This window comes from Haliotis rufescens, unplaced genomic scaffold (assembly GCF_023055435.1).
Source record: "Haliotis rufescens isolate VD_foot unplaced genomic scaffold, xgHalRufe1.0.p SCAF_2, whole genome shotgun sequence".
NCBI lineage: Eukaryota > Metazoa > Mollusca > Gastropoda > Lepetellida > Haliotidae > Haliotis > Haliotis rufescens.
Window position 1 is genome coordinate 47,837,049 of NW_025963890.1, and position 18,740 is coordinate 47,855,788.

Here is an 18,740-nt window from a genome sequence, read left to right on the forward strand (position 1 = left end):
ACATTGCTGAGTGCGGCGTTAAACAACAAACAAACAAAGAATGTGTATATTATCAGTGTGGGTGGAGAAATGAACACTTTGATGAATGTACTTGTGCATCGGTATGAATGTGGCCGTTCATGTAGCAGTAATGATGATTTATTTAAGTATCATATTTCACATAGATGTTGTTGTTTGTTGTTTGTTGTTCAACACCGCACTCGGCATGCAGTATTCACCTCTTACGACAAGCATATATCCCTCTTACAGCAAGCATGGGTTGCTGAATGCCTATTCCAGCCCGGATCTTCACGGGCCTCACATATAGATGACATAAGGGGGCGAGGATGTAGCTGAGTGGCTAAGGCGTTGGCTCATCGGGCCTGAGGCCCAGGTTCCATACCAGATATAAACGCTTATCTTAAAGTCCCTTCCTTCATGGTGTCCTTCACCGTCATATGGGTTCCATGCGATTTTCGAGTTCAAATATTTAAAGGGCGACTATCCCCGGGCAAATTGGCTACTTTAGTAAGTTTGGCTCAAGTCGTTCAAACACAACTTTCTTTGTCTGTTGACTCCAATTTCATGATTTATACAAATCTAAGAGTTCACGAGTACTCTGATTGACCCAGGTGTCCATTAGGCATTATTTACAACGTGTAGACCTGGACTGAAACTGGCACCAGACACAGAAGCTCAGTCACCCTTTAAGTCTTAGTTTTCTAAGGAACTTACGTTTCAATTTTTGTCACCATTTTTATCGTGATCATGTGTGCCTAAACCTGCTACATTTACTTTCCAACCAGCTACCCCTAAACGAAAGTTAATATCTGTAGATATATCTGAAGAATCGATGATAGGAGAAACATCGGCAGAAGGCGAAGGGAGATTACTCTATCTTTCATCCATACATGTACCCACCAGTAAGTGAAAAAGTGATCGTAAAATACCCAGCGTTACTACACCAGCTTCCAAACTATACAACAGCTATCCATGCGTATGGAGTTCGGACTTTCCATTGGGGTAATTCCTCTAGTAAATTGGGTTAGAAGACAGCAACACAACGGTTCAGGGCAAATGTCCCCTCAATATCTTAACTTGATAATAAATATTCTCGCTATTGCAACTTCAAATTACATTAACACCAGACTCGGGTCACCTGCCTTTATTGTTGTGTTGCTGTCACCTAGTCGTTGTTAGATCCAAGAAAGGAAAACAGACTCATGTGTATACAATTATTCTATTTTTATTTAGATATATTTAAGAAATGGAATAGTATGTGTCCCAAAAAAGTATTTAAAGCAGGGCCAAAAGTGAGCACAAAAACGATTCTCCTATATCAGAGAACGGAATCAACTTAGAAATGTCAGTCAAAAAGTGAGCCTAAAAAAATGAAAAGAAGATCGAAAGAGTGTGTCTAAACATAAACCAAAAGGATGTAGCCAAAACAGTCCAAAAAGGAGAAATGCTTTATAACAGGAGCACCAAACCACATCCTCTCACACAAACACACATACAAACCACATCCTCTTATGCATATACTCAAAACACACGCGAGACACATCCTGTCGCACATGTACTCTTAAAATCAAACACACATGCACAACACATACACACTTACACACAATACTAGATGCAAATCAATCCAACTCCCATATACACATGTGATTACACTCACCCAAACACACATGTGAAACGAACACTCTCATACATACACACTTAAACCCAATCACACATTCAAAACACACATTCACACACATCAAAAACTTGCACTTTTTGTCACACATGCAAAAACACATCCTCTCACACATACACTCTCTGTCACACATGCAAAAACACATCCTCTCACACATACACTCTCTGTCACACATGCAAAAACACATCCTCTCACACATACACTCTCTGTCACACATGCAGAAACACATCATCTCACACATACACTCTCTGTCACACATGCAGAAACACATCATCTCACACATACACTCTCTATCACACATGCAAAAACACACCCTTTCACACATACACACTGACACTCAACCACACATGCAAAAACACACCATCTCACACATACACTCTCTATCACACATGCAAAAATACATCCTAACACACATACACACCTACACTATCTGTCAAACAAGCAAAATACATCCTCTCACACTCACATTTACACATTTACACTTGTACTCATACACACACACACACTGGATGAGAAATCTACGAGAAGATTCTCCTCCAGAAGGCAGCCACTCTCCTCAGCGCCTTCCTCAGAGGATGAACCTCTCGGTCCTCCACGAAGATGTCGTCATCCTCGTCCTCGTAGACCCAGTAGTCACTGTCGTCATCACTAGGGGCAGGATAGTGGTCGACGTAGGTGATGGTGACTGGGGCGGGGAGCGTCTCACCGTGGTCAGGGCGGGCCCAGAAGGGGGTGAAAACACTCAGAGGGTTGGGAGAGAGGGTCGGGGACGCAGCCTGGGGACGCTACATCAGTGAGTAGGGAGGGAGGGAGAAAGGAGGGTCAGTGGGCGAGGTATATAGGCGGTTTTCAAATAACAATGTGGAAAAGAAAGTCAGTGTGATACACAGATTACACATGCAATAAGGCGCTACAACAAGACAGAAATTCTGATCGACTGTTTGAATCATGCAATTGGAGGAGGGGGATCATGCAGTTATTTTTCAGGACACAATAACACAGAGAAAATCTGCAATGGCAATAGTGTGCGTGGGGGACATCGACAAAAGCACTTAAGTGATCTATTCGGCGGCCAAATCCGAAACAGATGTAGATAAACTACATACACAGTCGGATTCCTCATCCAGCGACGGCCATAAACTCGCAGCAGGAGTGACATGATACCGGATCATGTCTTCCCGTGCTGAAAAGAAAAATAAACAAATTTAATAATACATTAAAATACATGTTCAATGAATATATCGAGTTAAGGAGTTCGAGTTAACGAGGTTACACTGTACAACTTTGAAAGAAGACATCGCCCAGACTCTAGTCAACAAATAAAGATCTAGATATTTTGCAACACATCTCTACAAAAACTTGTACAGCTCTTATTTACTCTTCAGAACCTGAATGGATTGACGGACGGACGGACGGACGGACGATCGGACGGACGGACTGATGGACGGACAGGTGGATTAGGAGTAGAGAGTACTATCGACACTATGAGCATTTCATCATTGTGTTTATGTGTTTTAGTCATGTCATTCCAAGCCCGTTCGTTTGAAAGAGTAGTTTACGTTTAAATAGATATCAAAGTTATACAATGTCACACATTTGATCTATAATGTTTGAATAACATCGTCCGTCATATATCTTTATCCGGACCGCTCTCATTTCAGAGCAGACAAGAGATTTAGAAGACACCCATTTCTGAATCAAATCAATTGCAAATGGCGGCCAGTGTCATCACCATCGGTACTGCTGTCAAACTACGGCCAATTTCAGTACTTATCTACGTTCTAAACACTTTAAAATACAATCATTGCATTCTTAAATACCTTGAATATGCAGCCTTGTAAACATCTTGTCAGTAGAAGATCTTGAAACGATGCTGTAGTCAACGAAATGCAGAGCGATAGGGAGCAAGAGCGATAGTGAATCTGTTCAAAACAGAAGGGACGTTGGCCACGACAACGGTAACTACGTTACCGAGACGAAGTCAGAACGAGGCGTCATCGTCCATTTCCGGCATAGCTAAACCTCTACGGCTGCATGTCTATGGGAGCCAAAGACTTAAAAAGGGGAAGCAGATAAAGTTGTGGTGACCGTTGCCGTGGTTACCGTCGTTGATAATAAGAAGGGCAGGTTCAGTTTGTTTTGTCCCTGAGCATTCTCTGGCTTAATTATGAAAACGTTTGCTGGTAAAGACCGTTCGACTTAACTGGGGACTGTTTGCTGGTGTGTAAGGCGCGATGTGTGTTTAAGGTTGGCGGGACGTCCGCACTTTATTGCCGCGGAACGACGGGCTGAGCAAGTCGCCTGGGAAATCCCAAGCAAGCATCGCCACTGATACACTCAAAGAAATAGTCTGACATGGGTGGTCTCCCTTTGTTCATTGATAGAAAAGAAGCCCATTCCCCTCACATACATATGGAAGATAAAAGCCGTCTTGGCTGCTTGTTCATTCAGTGTGTTTGCTTGTTTATAGTGTACATGATGTGAGAGGGAAATTAACGACGGCCCTACAGTATAACGCAAGCTATATATCAGAACAGAACAGAACTTTATTCTAAAACAATACACACAGTGCCACGTGCAGAGGACATATATATACATCATTACATCACACACACACATATAATATGTACAAGTCAGAAAGCATATACATCCCAGCTCATCCACGTGTCAAGGCAACCCGTGAAGATCCGGGTTAGAATAGGTATTCACCATCCCATCCTTGTCATAAGAGTCGACTAACGGGATCGGGTGGTCAGGCTCGCTGATTTGGTTGATGCTTGTCATCGTATCCCAGTTGGGAGGATCGATGCTCATGATGTCAATCACTGGATTGTTTGGTTCAGACACGATTGTTTACAGACCGCTGTCATACAGCTGGAACATTGCTGAGTGCGGCGTTAAACAACAAACAAACAAACAATGTGTATCTTATCAGTGTGGGTGGAGAAATGAACACTTTGATGAATGTACTTGTGCATCGGTATGAAGGCGGCCGTTCATGTAGCAGTAATGATGATTTATTTAAGTATCATATGTCACATAGATGTTGTTGTTTGTTGTTTGTTGTTCAACACCGCACTCGGCATGAAGTATTCGCCTCTTACGACAAGCATATATCCCTCTTACAGCAAGCATGGGTTGCTGAATGCCTATTCCAGCCCGGATCTTCACGGGCCTCGCATATAGATGACATAAGGGGGCGAGGATGTAGCTGAATGGCTAAGGCGTTGGCTCATCGGGCCTAAGGCCCAGGTTCCATACCAGATATAAACGCTTATCTTAAAGTCCTTTCCTTCATGGTGTCCTTCACCGTCATATGGGTTCCATGCGATTTTCGAGTTCAAATATTTAAAGGGCGACTATCCCCGGGCAAATTGGCTGCTTTAGTAAGTTTGGCTCAAGTCGTTCAAACACAACATTCTTTGTCTGTTGACTCCAATTTCATGATTTATATCAATCTAAGAGTTGACGAGTACTCTGATTGACCATTAGGCATTATTTACAACGTGTAGACCTGGACTGAAACTGGCACCAGACACAGAAGCGCAGTCGCCCTTTAAGTCTTAGTTTTATAAGGAACTTACGTTTCAATTTTTGTCACCATTTTTATCGTGATCATGTGTGCCTAAACCTGCTACATTTACTTTCCAACCTGCTACCCCTAAACGAAAGTTAATATCTGTAGATATATCTGAAGAATCGATGATAGGAGAAACATCGGCAGAAGGCGAAGGGAGATAACTCTATCTTTCATCCATACATGTACCCACCAGTAAGTGAAAAAGTGATCGTAAAATACCCAGCGTTACTACACCAGCTTCCAAGCCATACAACAGCTATCCATGGGTATGGAGTTCGGACTTTCCATGGGATATTCCTCTAGTAAATTGGGCTAGAAGACAGCAACACAACGGTTCAGGGCAAATGCCCCCTTAATATCTTAACTTGATAATAAATATTCTCGCTATAACAACTTCAAATTATATTAACACCAGACTCGGGTCACCTGCCTTTACTGCTGTGTTGCTGTCACCTAGTCGTTGTTAGATCCAAGGAAGGAAAACAGACTCATGTGTATACAATTATTCTATTTTTATTTTTAGATATATTTAAGATATGGAATAGTATGTGTCCAAAAAAAGTATTTAAAGCAGGGCCAAAAGTGAGCACAAAAACGGTTCTCCTATATCAGAGAACGGAATCAACTTAGAAATGTCAGTCAAAGAGTGAGCCTAAAAAAATGAAAAGACGATCGAAAGAGTGTGCCCAAACATAAACCAAAAGGGTGTAGCCAAAACAGTCCAAAAAGGAGAAATGCTTTATTACAGGGGCACCAAACCACATCCTCTCACACAAACACACATTCAAACCACATCCTCTTATGCATATACTCAAAACACACGCGAGACACATCCTGTCGCACATGTACTCTTAAAATCAAACACACATGCACAACACATACACACTTACACACAATACTAGATGCAAATCACTCCAACTCCCATATACACATGTGATTACACTCACCCAAACACACATGTGAAACGAACACTCTCATACATACACACTTAAACCCAATCACACATTCAAAACACACATTCACCCACATCACAAACTTGCACTTTTTGTCACACATGCAAAAACACATCCTCTCACACATACACTCTCTGTCACACATGCAAAAACACATCATCTAACACATACACTCTCTGTCACACATGCAAAAACACATCCTCTCACACATACACTCTCTGTCACACATGCAAAAACACATCCTCTCACACATACACTCTCTGTCACACATGCAGAAACACATCATCTCACACATACACTCTCTATCACACATGCAAAAACACACCCTTTCACGCATACACACTGACACTCAACCACACATGCAAAAACACACCATCTCACACATACACTCTCTATCACACATGCAAAAATACATCCTAACACACATACACACCTACACTATCTGTCAAACAAGCAAAATACATCTTCTCACACTCACATTTACACATTTACACTTGTACTCATACACACACACACACTGGATGGGAAATCTACGAGAAGATTCTCCTCCAGAAGGCAGCCACTCTCCTCAGCGCCTTCCTCAGAGGATGAACCTCTCGGTCCTCCACGAAGCTGTCGTCATCCTCGTCCTCGTAGACCCAGTAGTCACTGTCGTCATCACTAGGGGCAGGATAGTGGTCGACGTAGGTGATGGTGACTGGGGCGGGGAGCGTCTCACCGTGGTCAGGGCGGGCCCAGAAGGGGGTGAAAACACTCAGAGGGTTGGGAGAGGGGGTCGGGGACGCAGCCTGGGGACGCTACATCAGTGAGTGGGAGGGAGGGAGAAAGGAGGGTCAGTGGGCGAGGTATATAGGAGGTTTTCAAATAACAATGTGGAAAAGAAAGTCAGTGTGATACACAGATTACACATGCAATAAGGCGCTACAACAAGACAGAAATTCTGATCGACTGTTTGAATCATGCAATTGGAGGAGGGGGATCATGCAGTTATTTTTCAGGACACAATAACACACAGAGAAAATCTGCAATGTCAATAGTGTGCGTGGGGGACATCGACAAAAGCACTTAAGTGATCTATTCGGCGGCCAAATCCGAAACAGATGTAGATAAACTACATACACAGTCGGATTCCTCATCCAGCGACGGCCATAAACTCGCAGCAGGAGTGACATGATACCGGATCATGTCTTCCCGTGCTGAAAAGAAAAATAAACAAATTTAATAATACATTAAAATACATGTTCAATGAATATATCGAGTTAAGGAGTTCGAGTTAACGAGGTTACACTGTACAACTTTGAAAGAAGACATCGCCCAGACTCTAGTCAACAAATAAAGATCTAGATATTTTGCAACACATCTCTACAAAAACTTGTACAGCTCTTATTTACTCTTCAGAACCTGAATGGATTGACGGACGGACGGACGATCGGACGGACGGACTGATGGACAGACAGGTGGATTAGGAGTAGAGAGTACTATCGACACTATGAGCATTTCATCATTGTGTTTATGTGTTTTAGTCATGTCATTCCAAGCCCGTTCGTTTGAAAGAGTAGTTTATGTTTAAATAGATATCAAAGTTATACAATGTCACACATTTGATCTATAATGTTTGAATAACATCGTCCGTCATATATCTTTATCCGGACCGCTCTCATTTCAGAGCAGACAAGAGATTTAGAAGACACCCATTTCTGAATCAAATCAATTGCAAATGGCGGCCAGTGTCATCACCATCGGTACTGCTGTCAAACTACGGCCAATTTCAGTACTTATCTACGTTCTAAACACTTTAAAATACAATCATTGCATTCTTAAATACCTTGAATATGCAGCCTTGTAAACATCTTGTCAGTAGAAGATCTTGAAACGATGCTGTAGTCAACGAAATGCAGAGCGATAGGGAGCAAGAGCGATAGTGAATCTGTTCAAAACAGAAGGGACGTTGGCCACGACAACGGTAACTACGTTACCGAGACGAAGTCAGAACGAGGCGTCATCGTCCATTTCCGGCATAGCTACACCTCTACGGCTGCATGTCTATGGGAGCCAAAGACTTTAAAAGGGGAAGCAGATAAAGTTGTGGTGGCCGTTGCCGTGGTTACCGTCGTTGATAATAAGAAGGGCAGGTTCAGTTTGTTTTGTCCCTGAGCATTCTCTGGCTTAATTATGAAAATGTTTGCTGGTAAAGACCGTTCGACTTAACTGGGGACTGTTTGCTGGTGTGTAAGGCGCGATGTGTGTTTAGGTTGGCGGGACGTCCGCACTTTATTGCCGCGGAACGACGGGCTGAGCAAGTCGCCTGGGAAATCCCAAGCAAGCATCGCCACTGATACACTCAAAGAAATAGTCTGACATGGGTGGTCTCCCTTTGTTCATTGGTAGAAAAGAAGCCCATTCCCCTCACATACATGGAAGATAAAAGCCGTCTTGGCTGCTTGTTCATTCAGTGTGTTTGCTTGTTTATAGTGTACATGATGTGAGTAAGAAATTAACGGCGGCCCTACAGTATAACGCAAGCTATATATCAGAACAGAACAGAACTTTATTCTAAAACAATAGACACAGTGCCACGTGCAGAGAACATATATACATCATTACATCACACACACACATATGATATGTACAAGTCAGAAAGCATATATACATCCCAGCTCATGCAAGTGTCAAGGCGACCCGTGAAGATCCGGGTTTGAATTCTGCTATATCTGGTCCTCACCCACTACCTGACTACATTCCGTCACACAGCAATTCTATGTCTGGACCTGGTAACATCGTTGGATGTGTCAATCCTGTCATGTTATGCTGCACAGCAGGCAGCATTAGAAACTCACATCGTATCCCAATTGCGTGGATCGATGCTCATGATGTCAATCACTGGATTGTCTGGTCCAGACTCGATTATTTACCGACCGCTGTCATATGGCTGGAATATTGCCGAGTGCAGGGTTTAATCAACAAACAAAGGTGCATTTTGAAATGCGAGGAAATTGTTTCTCAAAGGGTGATAAGTAATTGTGCATCAGTCAGGTCAGTTCATTATCAGTATACACGCCAGCTGTTACTGTTGAATTTAACATATTTAAATTTAGCTCAACTTGTTTTCAAGATATTTGTTGATCTGTTCTACAGTAATACCAGCCAGACATCACTTGTTGACTCTCACTGGAACATCAGGCTGTAGTCTGACTATACATAACCATAATGTATCACCAGTACAATGCTTGACATTCAGTGTGTCATTGATGTTTTATTCAAATATACAAATCAAAAGAAGTTAAAGAACTCTCAATGCTTCCATATGACTATACTTAGTCATGGCTAGTGATTATTGCAACTCACAGCCTTCCATTGTGAGTATTCTTTAACTTGTTTTGTGTAGTACACAATGAGTAATTGTTTCAAGGAAGAAAGGTTTAATTTGACACGGCAACAGTAAATAATTAAATATTTGCTAATACGAGGTCATGTTTGAACAACATTATAATTATTTTCGGAAGAAAGTTTGAAATCCATAATCGGTGTATGCATGTCCTCATCTTGGAACAATCAGCTCGTCGTGCATAGGACTGGTGGCACACTGTTCACTTTTGTAATATACTACTCAAAAGAAGTTAAGGATCACCCGATTCTTTCATATTGGTAATGTTAATCTGTCATGGCATGAGAGATTAACTATTGTAATATGAAAGAATCAGGTGATCCTTAACTTCTTTTGAGTAGTGTATGTCATGTAATCATTCAGGGATGAACTTATTGGTAGCTCCAGCCTACAGCAAGTCATATGAATCACTGACTGTTATTGTTGACCAGTTACATCTACACAGGCAGCCAGGCAGGCAATATGTTGGTCTGTTAGGGACGTAGCGATATGGTGGCTGCAGGTAGCACAATATGATATGTATACCAACTAACATAGTAGGTATGCAATCTATGTATTCACAATAATAAAGTGAGTATGTAATACGATATGTATTCCCATCGATATGGTAGGTATGCAATACGGCATGTATTCCCCATTAATATTTTAGGTATGCGATACGGTATGTATTCCTATTATGTATTGTGGGTATGCAATAAATGTATTCCCAATAATATAGTGAGTATGTAATATATGTATTCCCATTAATATAGTAGGTATGCAATACGGTATGTATTAATATACATGATATAGTGGGTATGCAGTACAAATTATGTCATCTAATTCCCAAGACAATATGGTTGGTATGCAATACGATGCATATCAACTACCGACTGTTTCACCATATCGTTACCACCCTTAATGTACTCCTAATTATGCCATAGAGTGAGTCATTGTTAAAACAGTTTGACTGTAGCCGCTTTGTACTGTTTCACGTAAGACCACACTTTTTTTAGTTTATGGTTAATGGATTTTTTGCTTGTACAGGTTGACATAAGAATATTCGATTTTTAATTTTTTTATTTTGGCATAATATTTCGTGGTTTAGTCAAAGTGAAACATTCTGTTTAAACTGAAGGAGGGTTTCACTTGAGTTTTTTTTATTTCTGTCAGAAGGGTACATTTGATCATGTATTTTCATTAAAAAAAATTAGTTTGGTTTGTAAGTGCATCAGTAAACTGAAAACTAAGAACAGTCTTGCCTGAGGGGGGGGATACATGTTAATCAGCTGTTACATTGTTGTACCGTTGACCCCAGCTGGGACATGGACTTAATTGCTGAAAAGTGGCAATACTTAATTCATTAATGTCAGTCTTTGTTAACTAGGACTTCTTTCTGTGTACTTTATGTATAGGCAAGGAAATTTTCCTCTTATAATTGCAAGGTTATGCTGTTATCTGTTCAAGTTCACTGACAGTATGGCAACCATTGCCTCTTCATGTACCATCTCCTGTTCCTAATGGAATATTACACAACAGCCATGCTCATGGTGGGCGGGTAATATTAAAAACCTGGAACCTTATTTCAACCAACACCAAGTTTACTTTGAAATAATAATCATACTCTGAAATCGTAAGTGGTTTCAATTAGGAAACGACCTATTTGTTGAGATCTGAAGTTGGAGCATAATGACGAAAGTTCTTATCATGTTCCAGGAACCGGTGATGGTATTAGGTGATTTCTGCCAGGATATGTCATCAATACAGATGCATGTGTACTTGTCATCAGTTCCTGTGTACTTAGGACCACACACCTGTATATAGGTGGAGCAAGCTGGAGAGAGCGTGAGCGTGCGAGCGAGCGAGGCTGGCTGTGTGTGAGACTGGGCGTTGAACGTTTGACATCAGTGTCGGGGAAACAAGTGTCTGCAAGATGGGTGTGTTTGAACCACCATGCCACACACATCGGTCTCGACAGAGAACACCCAAATGTACATACATATTTATTTTCTGGCACTGACCAAATAAACAAGTGTTTATAGAATCGAGATACAGGCTTCGTGTCTTTCTTTTAACGATTCTTGTCGTCACTCGTCACCCATCATGTTGTGAAAACTTTTAAAATATACAGTGGCTTGAGAACTCCTGCACACACATACATACACACTGTCAGCAAATAGTATGCAATTCAATTGCATACCATATGACATGCTGCTGATATAGGTCACGATACAGTACACACAATGTACCTCAAGGTATCGCAAGGTATTGGCACTAATGTAATACCTGTCATCTGGTCAGACTGACAGCCACCACTCTTGGCAGTCAATAGTGTTCCACGATATTCAGTGTCTGTGATTCCTTGACACAAGCTTCATGACAGACTTCAGAGTGTTCCAGCTCATGACGATGTGTACTGTACAACTGGCATTCATGCATTCAGATGTCACAGTTGGTTTGTTGTTTACGCCGCACTCAGCAATATTCCAGCCATATGCAGAGGTCTGTAAATTATCGAGTCTGTACTAGCCAATCCAGTGATTGATAGACAATCCAGTGATTAATATCATGAGCATTGATCCACGCAATTGGGATGGATGACATGCATCAACCAAGTCAGCGAGTCTGACCATCCAATCCTGTTAGTCGCCTCTTACGACAAGCATAGTCGTCTTTTACGGAGATGTCACAGTGTTCAGTGTTCACAGAAACAAACAAATGAAGCTTCACTGTCCATGAAGAGCCCACTGCCTGTTGTCCATCGAAAGTTCCCACACTGCATCAGACAATACTGGAACCACATCTTGCATCAGGAGAAATGGAAGCCGTCCTTGTTGAAACTGTTCAACAGCCTGGAAAGAAGATGAATAATCATGATAATCATGATATTAATAATTGCTCAATTTAAATATGCATATAACATTATCACTACTACTACTACTACTACTACTACTACTACTACTAAATGCATATTTAAATTTAGGTGTTCACTTGCCCTAAAACATGCTCATAGTGCTATACAATTATTACTAGTGGTGGGACGCATCGGTGGATCCTATATTTTACTTCCTGATGCAAGTATCGATCTTAGTCGCACACTAAGTACAAAATATTGATTCATACCATTAATGTTTACTTTAATGGCTGTTACACCAAACACTAATCAGTAGTGATTGAGTTTTGTTTTAGCAATATTCCAGCAACATCATGGCGGGGAACACCAGAAATAGGCTTCACACAAGTACCCATTTTTGGAATTGAACCCGGGTCTTTGGCGTGATGAGCGAACGCTTTAACCACTAGGCTACCGGACAACCCCTCACTAGTTGGATAATGTTAGGTAGAGACTACAGGAGGAAGTATGGGAGGAGGGGATCAGACGCCAGGAAGTCATCAATATCCATCGTGCGGGCTCGCTTCTTATCAAAGCTGGTCTCTTCAAGAATCTTCACTACTTTTTCCTTGATGTCAAAATCTGCAGGTATTGCCTAGAAATAAACATGGACAAGTCGCTATCATGAACACCTTTTGACACATTAAGATGTATCACGAAAACGAAAAATAAATAGAACGTCCAACATCAATAGAATACACTTCCGTTGTGGAATCTGAGCACTGAGCAGTGCAACAACAAGCCAGTACTTACTATGTTATGACAGAACAATGAATCCGAGGGCAGCTCTGTCTTGAGGACGTCCCCTACCATTACCTGCAGCTTGGTGGCCTGGGGGCTGAGACGGAAAACAACATGCATTCATTTGTGTAGTGTGATATACATACAGACTATAGGGCTATTCCTAAAAAAACAGCATTGAAAACATTCTTTTTATCATTGATTTGAACTTGGGTTGTTTTTTTATCGAACCTCTTGATAAGACTCAAACCTAAGCATATTTACCCTCCAACACCTCCTATCATTGTCTGAAATAACTCCATAAATACAAGACCCAACATCTAAGAGGAGGTGCACTCACGTTCCTTGAACTCTCTTGTGCAGCTGCGCCACCAGACGGGGGTCAATCTCACAGGCCACAACCTGAAACATGAGACAATGTTAACCACCACTTGAAACATGTGACATTGGTATCTACAACCTGAAACATGTGACATCGTTAACCACCACCTGAAACATGTGACACTATATCTCCCACCTGAAACATTTGACATTGTTATGACTGTAAGATCTTCCAGCAAGCCAGGCCATTATGTAGTTGGCAGAAAAGAGAAAGTGTTGCTACTAAGTAATAAGCAGCACTCACAAGTAGCCGACGCCAGTGCTCTAGATAATACTCTCAGTGAGTATTTACTCCTATGTAATCATTCTCTTTCACTCATTGGGTATTCATAATTTTCTTTTTGTTCAAAGTATACCTTTACTCCAGTCAAGTACTGGTCCAGTATCTTAGATCATATTAAACCCAACCATAGAAAGTTTGAATGATTGACCGCTGGTCCAGACTGACCTTCTTGACCTTCTCCAGCAGCTTGACCGTCATGTTGCCCGTACCGGGGCCGACCTCCAGGACCACATCTGTCGGCCGCAGCGCAGCCTGCAACATCACAGGGACTTTAACAATCAGCTGCCACGCACTTTCTTCCATCAACCAACTTGTAAATTATTGACTTATTCTCTGTGAAGTTTCCTTAGATATATATCTTTGCGTCTGTTTTTTTTAACATTGTTAACTCTAGTCCAACATAAATGACAATGTTGGATTGCGAATCAAAACAGAGAACATAGAAGATTTCCATCAACCAACTGTACCAGTTATCGCCATTGTCTAAAAAGCAGGTGCCACCTGACTACGCTCACTGCTTCAGTTATACAAATTACATTTTTTATTTTCTTTAGTTTCGCACTCAATTTTTATATTCATAAGATATGCCTGTATCCATTAGTTGTTTGCAAATTGACGTGAACCAATATTCCCCAAATTTGATTTACACAAGCTTATCCTTAACACTATGTACTAGGGATTTCGCGATATGTACTGGCTACGCATTTTGGGGAAATAGCTTAATTAGGTTTCAGAATTGTATTTTGGGAAAGAAAGACAGACAGATGGTAAGCAATGACACAACTGAAAGTGCATCATCGTGTTGTTTGATTGTAGTTTACACGTGAATGAGTCACATGACATCGTCCACATGTCTTTTCTAAAGTTGTATTTTAGCAAGGTGATTTTATGGTGTTTTTTAATATTTCCTGACAAGAGTCAGTTTTGTTTATCATCTTTGGATAAATATTTTTAACAAGATGCAATCATGTACATGCTATACAGGGCTGGGACGAGTCCAAATTTACTACAGGGGTACCCACCCACCTATTTCCCGACCCTACCCAGGTACCCACTGTTGGTCTCAAGAGATAGGTACAAAATGTCCGATTGGGAAAAGTTTGACTGTAGCCCTGGACAAAATGTATTGAGATCCACGTATAAATCGATCTGGTCATGCATACACTGACGTTGACTGAAGTTTTATCTTTATTCAAACATATAAAAGTCTGGGTGCATAGTCAGAAAGAAATGCAAACATTAGTGACTTTTAGTGTAACCATATAGTACAAGATCATTTTTGTCATTAAACAATATATATCACATGACCGGGTAGTTCTGTAGGTACCCGGGTCCTTGTCAGTACCCACCCAACCCGAGTACCCGAGTTACACGTCCTAGCCCAAGTGCTATAACAGGGAGTTGGCGATAACTGGTCCCCAGTGTCAACTGGTCGCTAGGCAGTAACCATTTCTTTGAGTGTTGAGAACAAGAGTAATGTCCTATGTAGACTGACCTTCTCCACCATGCTGACAACAACCAGAGGGTTCTTGAGGATGTGCTGGCCGAAGTCATGCTTGAAGGTGATGCCTGCAATGACAGTGTGATTCCACGAGATTTGGATACTACCTTGCATTAAAATTCTGTAAAGTTATATCATTGGGTGTGTCTTGACCGAATCACCGGTAGATTCCAAGAAAACGTGTGTACAGCTGATTGCTGTTTCCGGCTTTGTTTACGAGAAAATATACAAGGTAACCTTAATCCCTGGATGGAAAACAATGCCTAGCAGAACAAAAAATACAATTTAAACGGTAAATCAACATGTCTGGTGATTTTTTTATCTCAAATTTCGAATTTGTACTGACCAAGTTTTTCATTGCCCGTTCGTTTACCGGACTTCGCTGAAGGGGTAAGGTGTAATGTTTTTCTGCGCTTGATAAGCGAATTCTTTTTTTTCTCCAAAATACTGAATCCGCTAGAGGTGGGTGCGCATTATACATGGGTGCGCACTATACTCAAGAAAATACGGTAGATGATCCATAGCCAGAGAGATTCGTACCCACTGAAAATGGTTAACCCGTACCTAAAATTCACATCAGGTTCGTACCCGTTTTGGAGCATTTGTACTTTATCTTGCTGACTCGAACGCAGATTTGGTTCACCAATACCCAGGACCTATCCATTTTCCCACATTCATAGCAATTTATTCATAGCACTATTGTCACACATTCAACCATTTGGTGCACTTTTAATTCATTAAACCCCATACATTGTTATACATATAACATTGAGGGTTTTTTTAAATGGCCGTGGTGGCATATTATTGTTTAAGTAAGTTTACTCGAATACTCTGATTGACCCAGGTGTCCATTAGGCATTATTTACAACGTGTAGACCTGGACTGAAACTGGCACCAGACACAGAAGCGCAGTCGCCCTTTAAGTCTTAGTTTTATAAGGAACTTACGTTTCAATTTTTGTCACCATTTTTATCGTGATCATGTGTGCCTAAACCTGCTACATTTACTTTCCAACCAGCTACCCTAAACGAAAGCTAATATCTGTAGATATATCTGAAGAATCGATGATAGGAGAAACATCGGCAGAAGGCGAAGGGAGTTAACTCTATCTTTCATCCATACATGTACCCACCAGTAAGTGAAAAAGTGATCGTAAAATACCCAGCGTTACTACACCAGCTTCCAACCAAAAGGGTGTAGCCAAAACAGTCCAAAAAGGAGAAATGCTTTATTACAGGGGCACCAAACCGCATCCTCTCACACAAACACACATTCAAACCACATCCTCTTATGCATATACTCAAAACACACGCGAGACACATCCTGTCGCACATGTACTCTTAAAATCAAACACACATGCACAACACATACACACTTACACACAATACTAGATGCAAATCACTCCAACTCCCATATACACATGTGATTACACTCACCCAAACACACATGTGAAACGAACACTCTCATACATACACACTTAAACCCAATCACACATTCAAAACACACATTCACCCACATCACAAACTTGCACATTTTGTCACACATGCAAAAACACATCCTCTCACACATACACTCTCTGTCACACATGCAAAAACACATCCTCTCACACATACACTCTCTGTCACACATGCAAAAACACATCATCTCACACATACACTCTCTATCACACATGCAAAAACACACCCTTTCACACATACACACTGACACTCAACCACACATGCAAAAACACACCATCTCACACATACACTCTCTATCACACATGCAAAAATACATCCTAACACACATACACACCTACACTATCTATCAAACAAGCAAAATACATCCTCTCACACTCACATTTACACATTTACACTTGTACTCATACACACACACACACACTGGATGAGAAATCTACGAGAAGATTCTCCTCCAGAAGGCAGCCACTCTCCTCAGCGCCTTCCTCAGAGGATGAACCTCTCGGTCCTCCACGAAGCTGTCGTCATCCTCGTCCTCGTAGACCCAGTAGTCACTGTCGTCATCACTAGGGGCAGGATAGTGGTCGACGTAGGTGATGGTGACTGGGGCGGGGGGCGTCTCACCGTGATCAGGGCGGGCCCAGAAGGGGGTGAAAACACTCAGAGGGTTGGGAGAGGGGGTCGGGGACGCAGCCTGGGGACGCTACATCAGTGAGTGGGGAGGGAGGGAGAAAGGAGGGTCAGTGGGCGAGGTATACGGGAGGTTTTCAAATAACAATGTGGAAAAGAAAGTCAGTGTGATACACAGATTACACATGCAATAAGGCGCTACAACAAGACAGAAATTCTGATCGACTGTTTGAATCATGCAATTAGAGGAGGGGGATCATGCAGTTATTTTTCAGGACACAATAACACACAGAGAAAATCTGCAATGGCAATAGTGTGCGTGGGGGACATCGACAAAAGCACTTAAGTGATCTATTCGGCGGCCAAATCCGAAACAGATGTAGATAAACTACATACACAGTCGGATTCCTCATCCAGCGACGGCCATAAACTCGCAGCAGGAGTGACATGATACCGGATCATGTCTTCACGTGCTGAAAAGAAAAATAAACAAATTTAATAATCCATTAAAATACATGTTCAATGAATATATCGAGTTAAGGAGTTCGAGTTAACGAGGTTACACTGTACAACTTTGAAAGAAGACATCGCCCAGACTCTAGTCAACAAATAAAGATCTAGATATTTTGCAACACATCTCTACAAAAACTTGTACAGCTCTTATTTACTCTTCAGAACCTGAATGGATTGACGGACGGACGGACGATCGGACGGACGGACTGATGGACAGACAGGTGGATTAGGAGTAGAGAGTACTATCGACACTATGAGCATTTCATCATTGTGTTTATGTGCTTTAGTCATGTCATTCCAAGCCCGTTCGTTTGAAAGAGTAGTTTACGTTTAAATAGATATCAAAGTTATACAATGTCACACATTTGATCTATAATGTTTGAATAACATCGTCCGTCATATATCTTTATCCGGACCGCTCTCATTTCAGAGCAGACAAGAGATTTAGAAGACACCCATTTCTGAATCAAATCAATTGCAAATGGCGGCCAGTGTCATCACCATCGGTACTGCTGTCAAACTACGGCCAATTTCAGTACTTATCTACGTTCTAAACACTTTAAAATACAATAATTGCATTCTTAAATACCTTGAATATGCAGCCTTGTAAACATCTTGTCAGTAGAAGATCTTGAAACGATGCTGTAGTCAACGAAATGCAGAGCGATAGGGAGCAAGAGCGATAGTGAATCTGTTCAAAACAGAAGGGACGTTGGCCACGACAACGGTAACTACGTTACCGAGACGAAGTCAGAACGAGGCGTCATCGTCC

The 18,740-nt window shown here is 41.5% G+C and overlaps 2 protein-coding genes across 2 annotated transcripts; both read right to left on the minus strand.

Annotated features, from left to right (window-relative positions):
- Positions 1-11,701: 11,701 nt before the first annotated feature.
- Positions 11,702-13,455, minus strand: LOC125382086 (probable dimethyladenosine transferase). The gene is made up of 3 exons (XM_048400073.1): positions 13,219-13,455; positions 12,954-13,060; positions 11,702-12,424 (listed from the first exon to the last, which is right to left on the minus strand). Exons 1-3 carry the CDS (start codon positions 13,324-13,326, stop codon positions 12,382-12,384), a joined length of 258 nt encoding a protein of 85 aa, XP_048256030.1. The 5' UTR covers positions 13,327-13,455; the 3' UTR covers positions 11,702-12,381.
- Positions 13,456-13,542: 87 nt separating this feature from the next.
- LOC125381957 (probable dimethyladenosine transferase) lies at positions 13,543-15,518 on the minus strand. The gene is made up of 3 exons (XM_048399341.1): positions 15,366-15,518; positions 14,036-14,122; positions 13,543-13,608 (listed from the first exon to the last, which is right to left on the minus strand). The coding sequence occupies exons 1-3, from the start codon at positions 15,483-15,485 to the stop codon at positions 13,543-13,545; spliced, it is 273 nt and encodes a 90-aa protein (XP_048255298.1). The 5' UTR covers positions 15,486-15,518.
- Between the last annotated feature and the right edge of the window lie 3,222 nt (positions 15,519-18,740).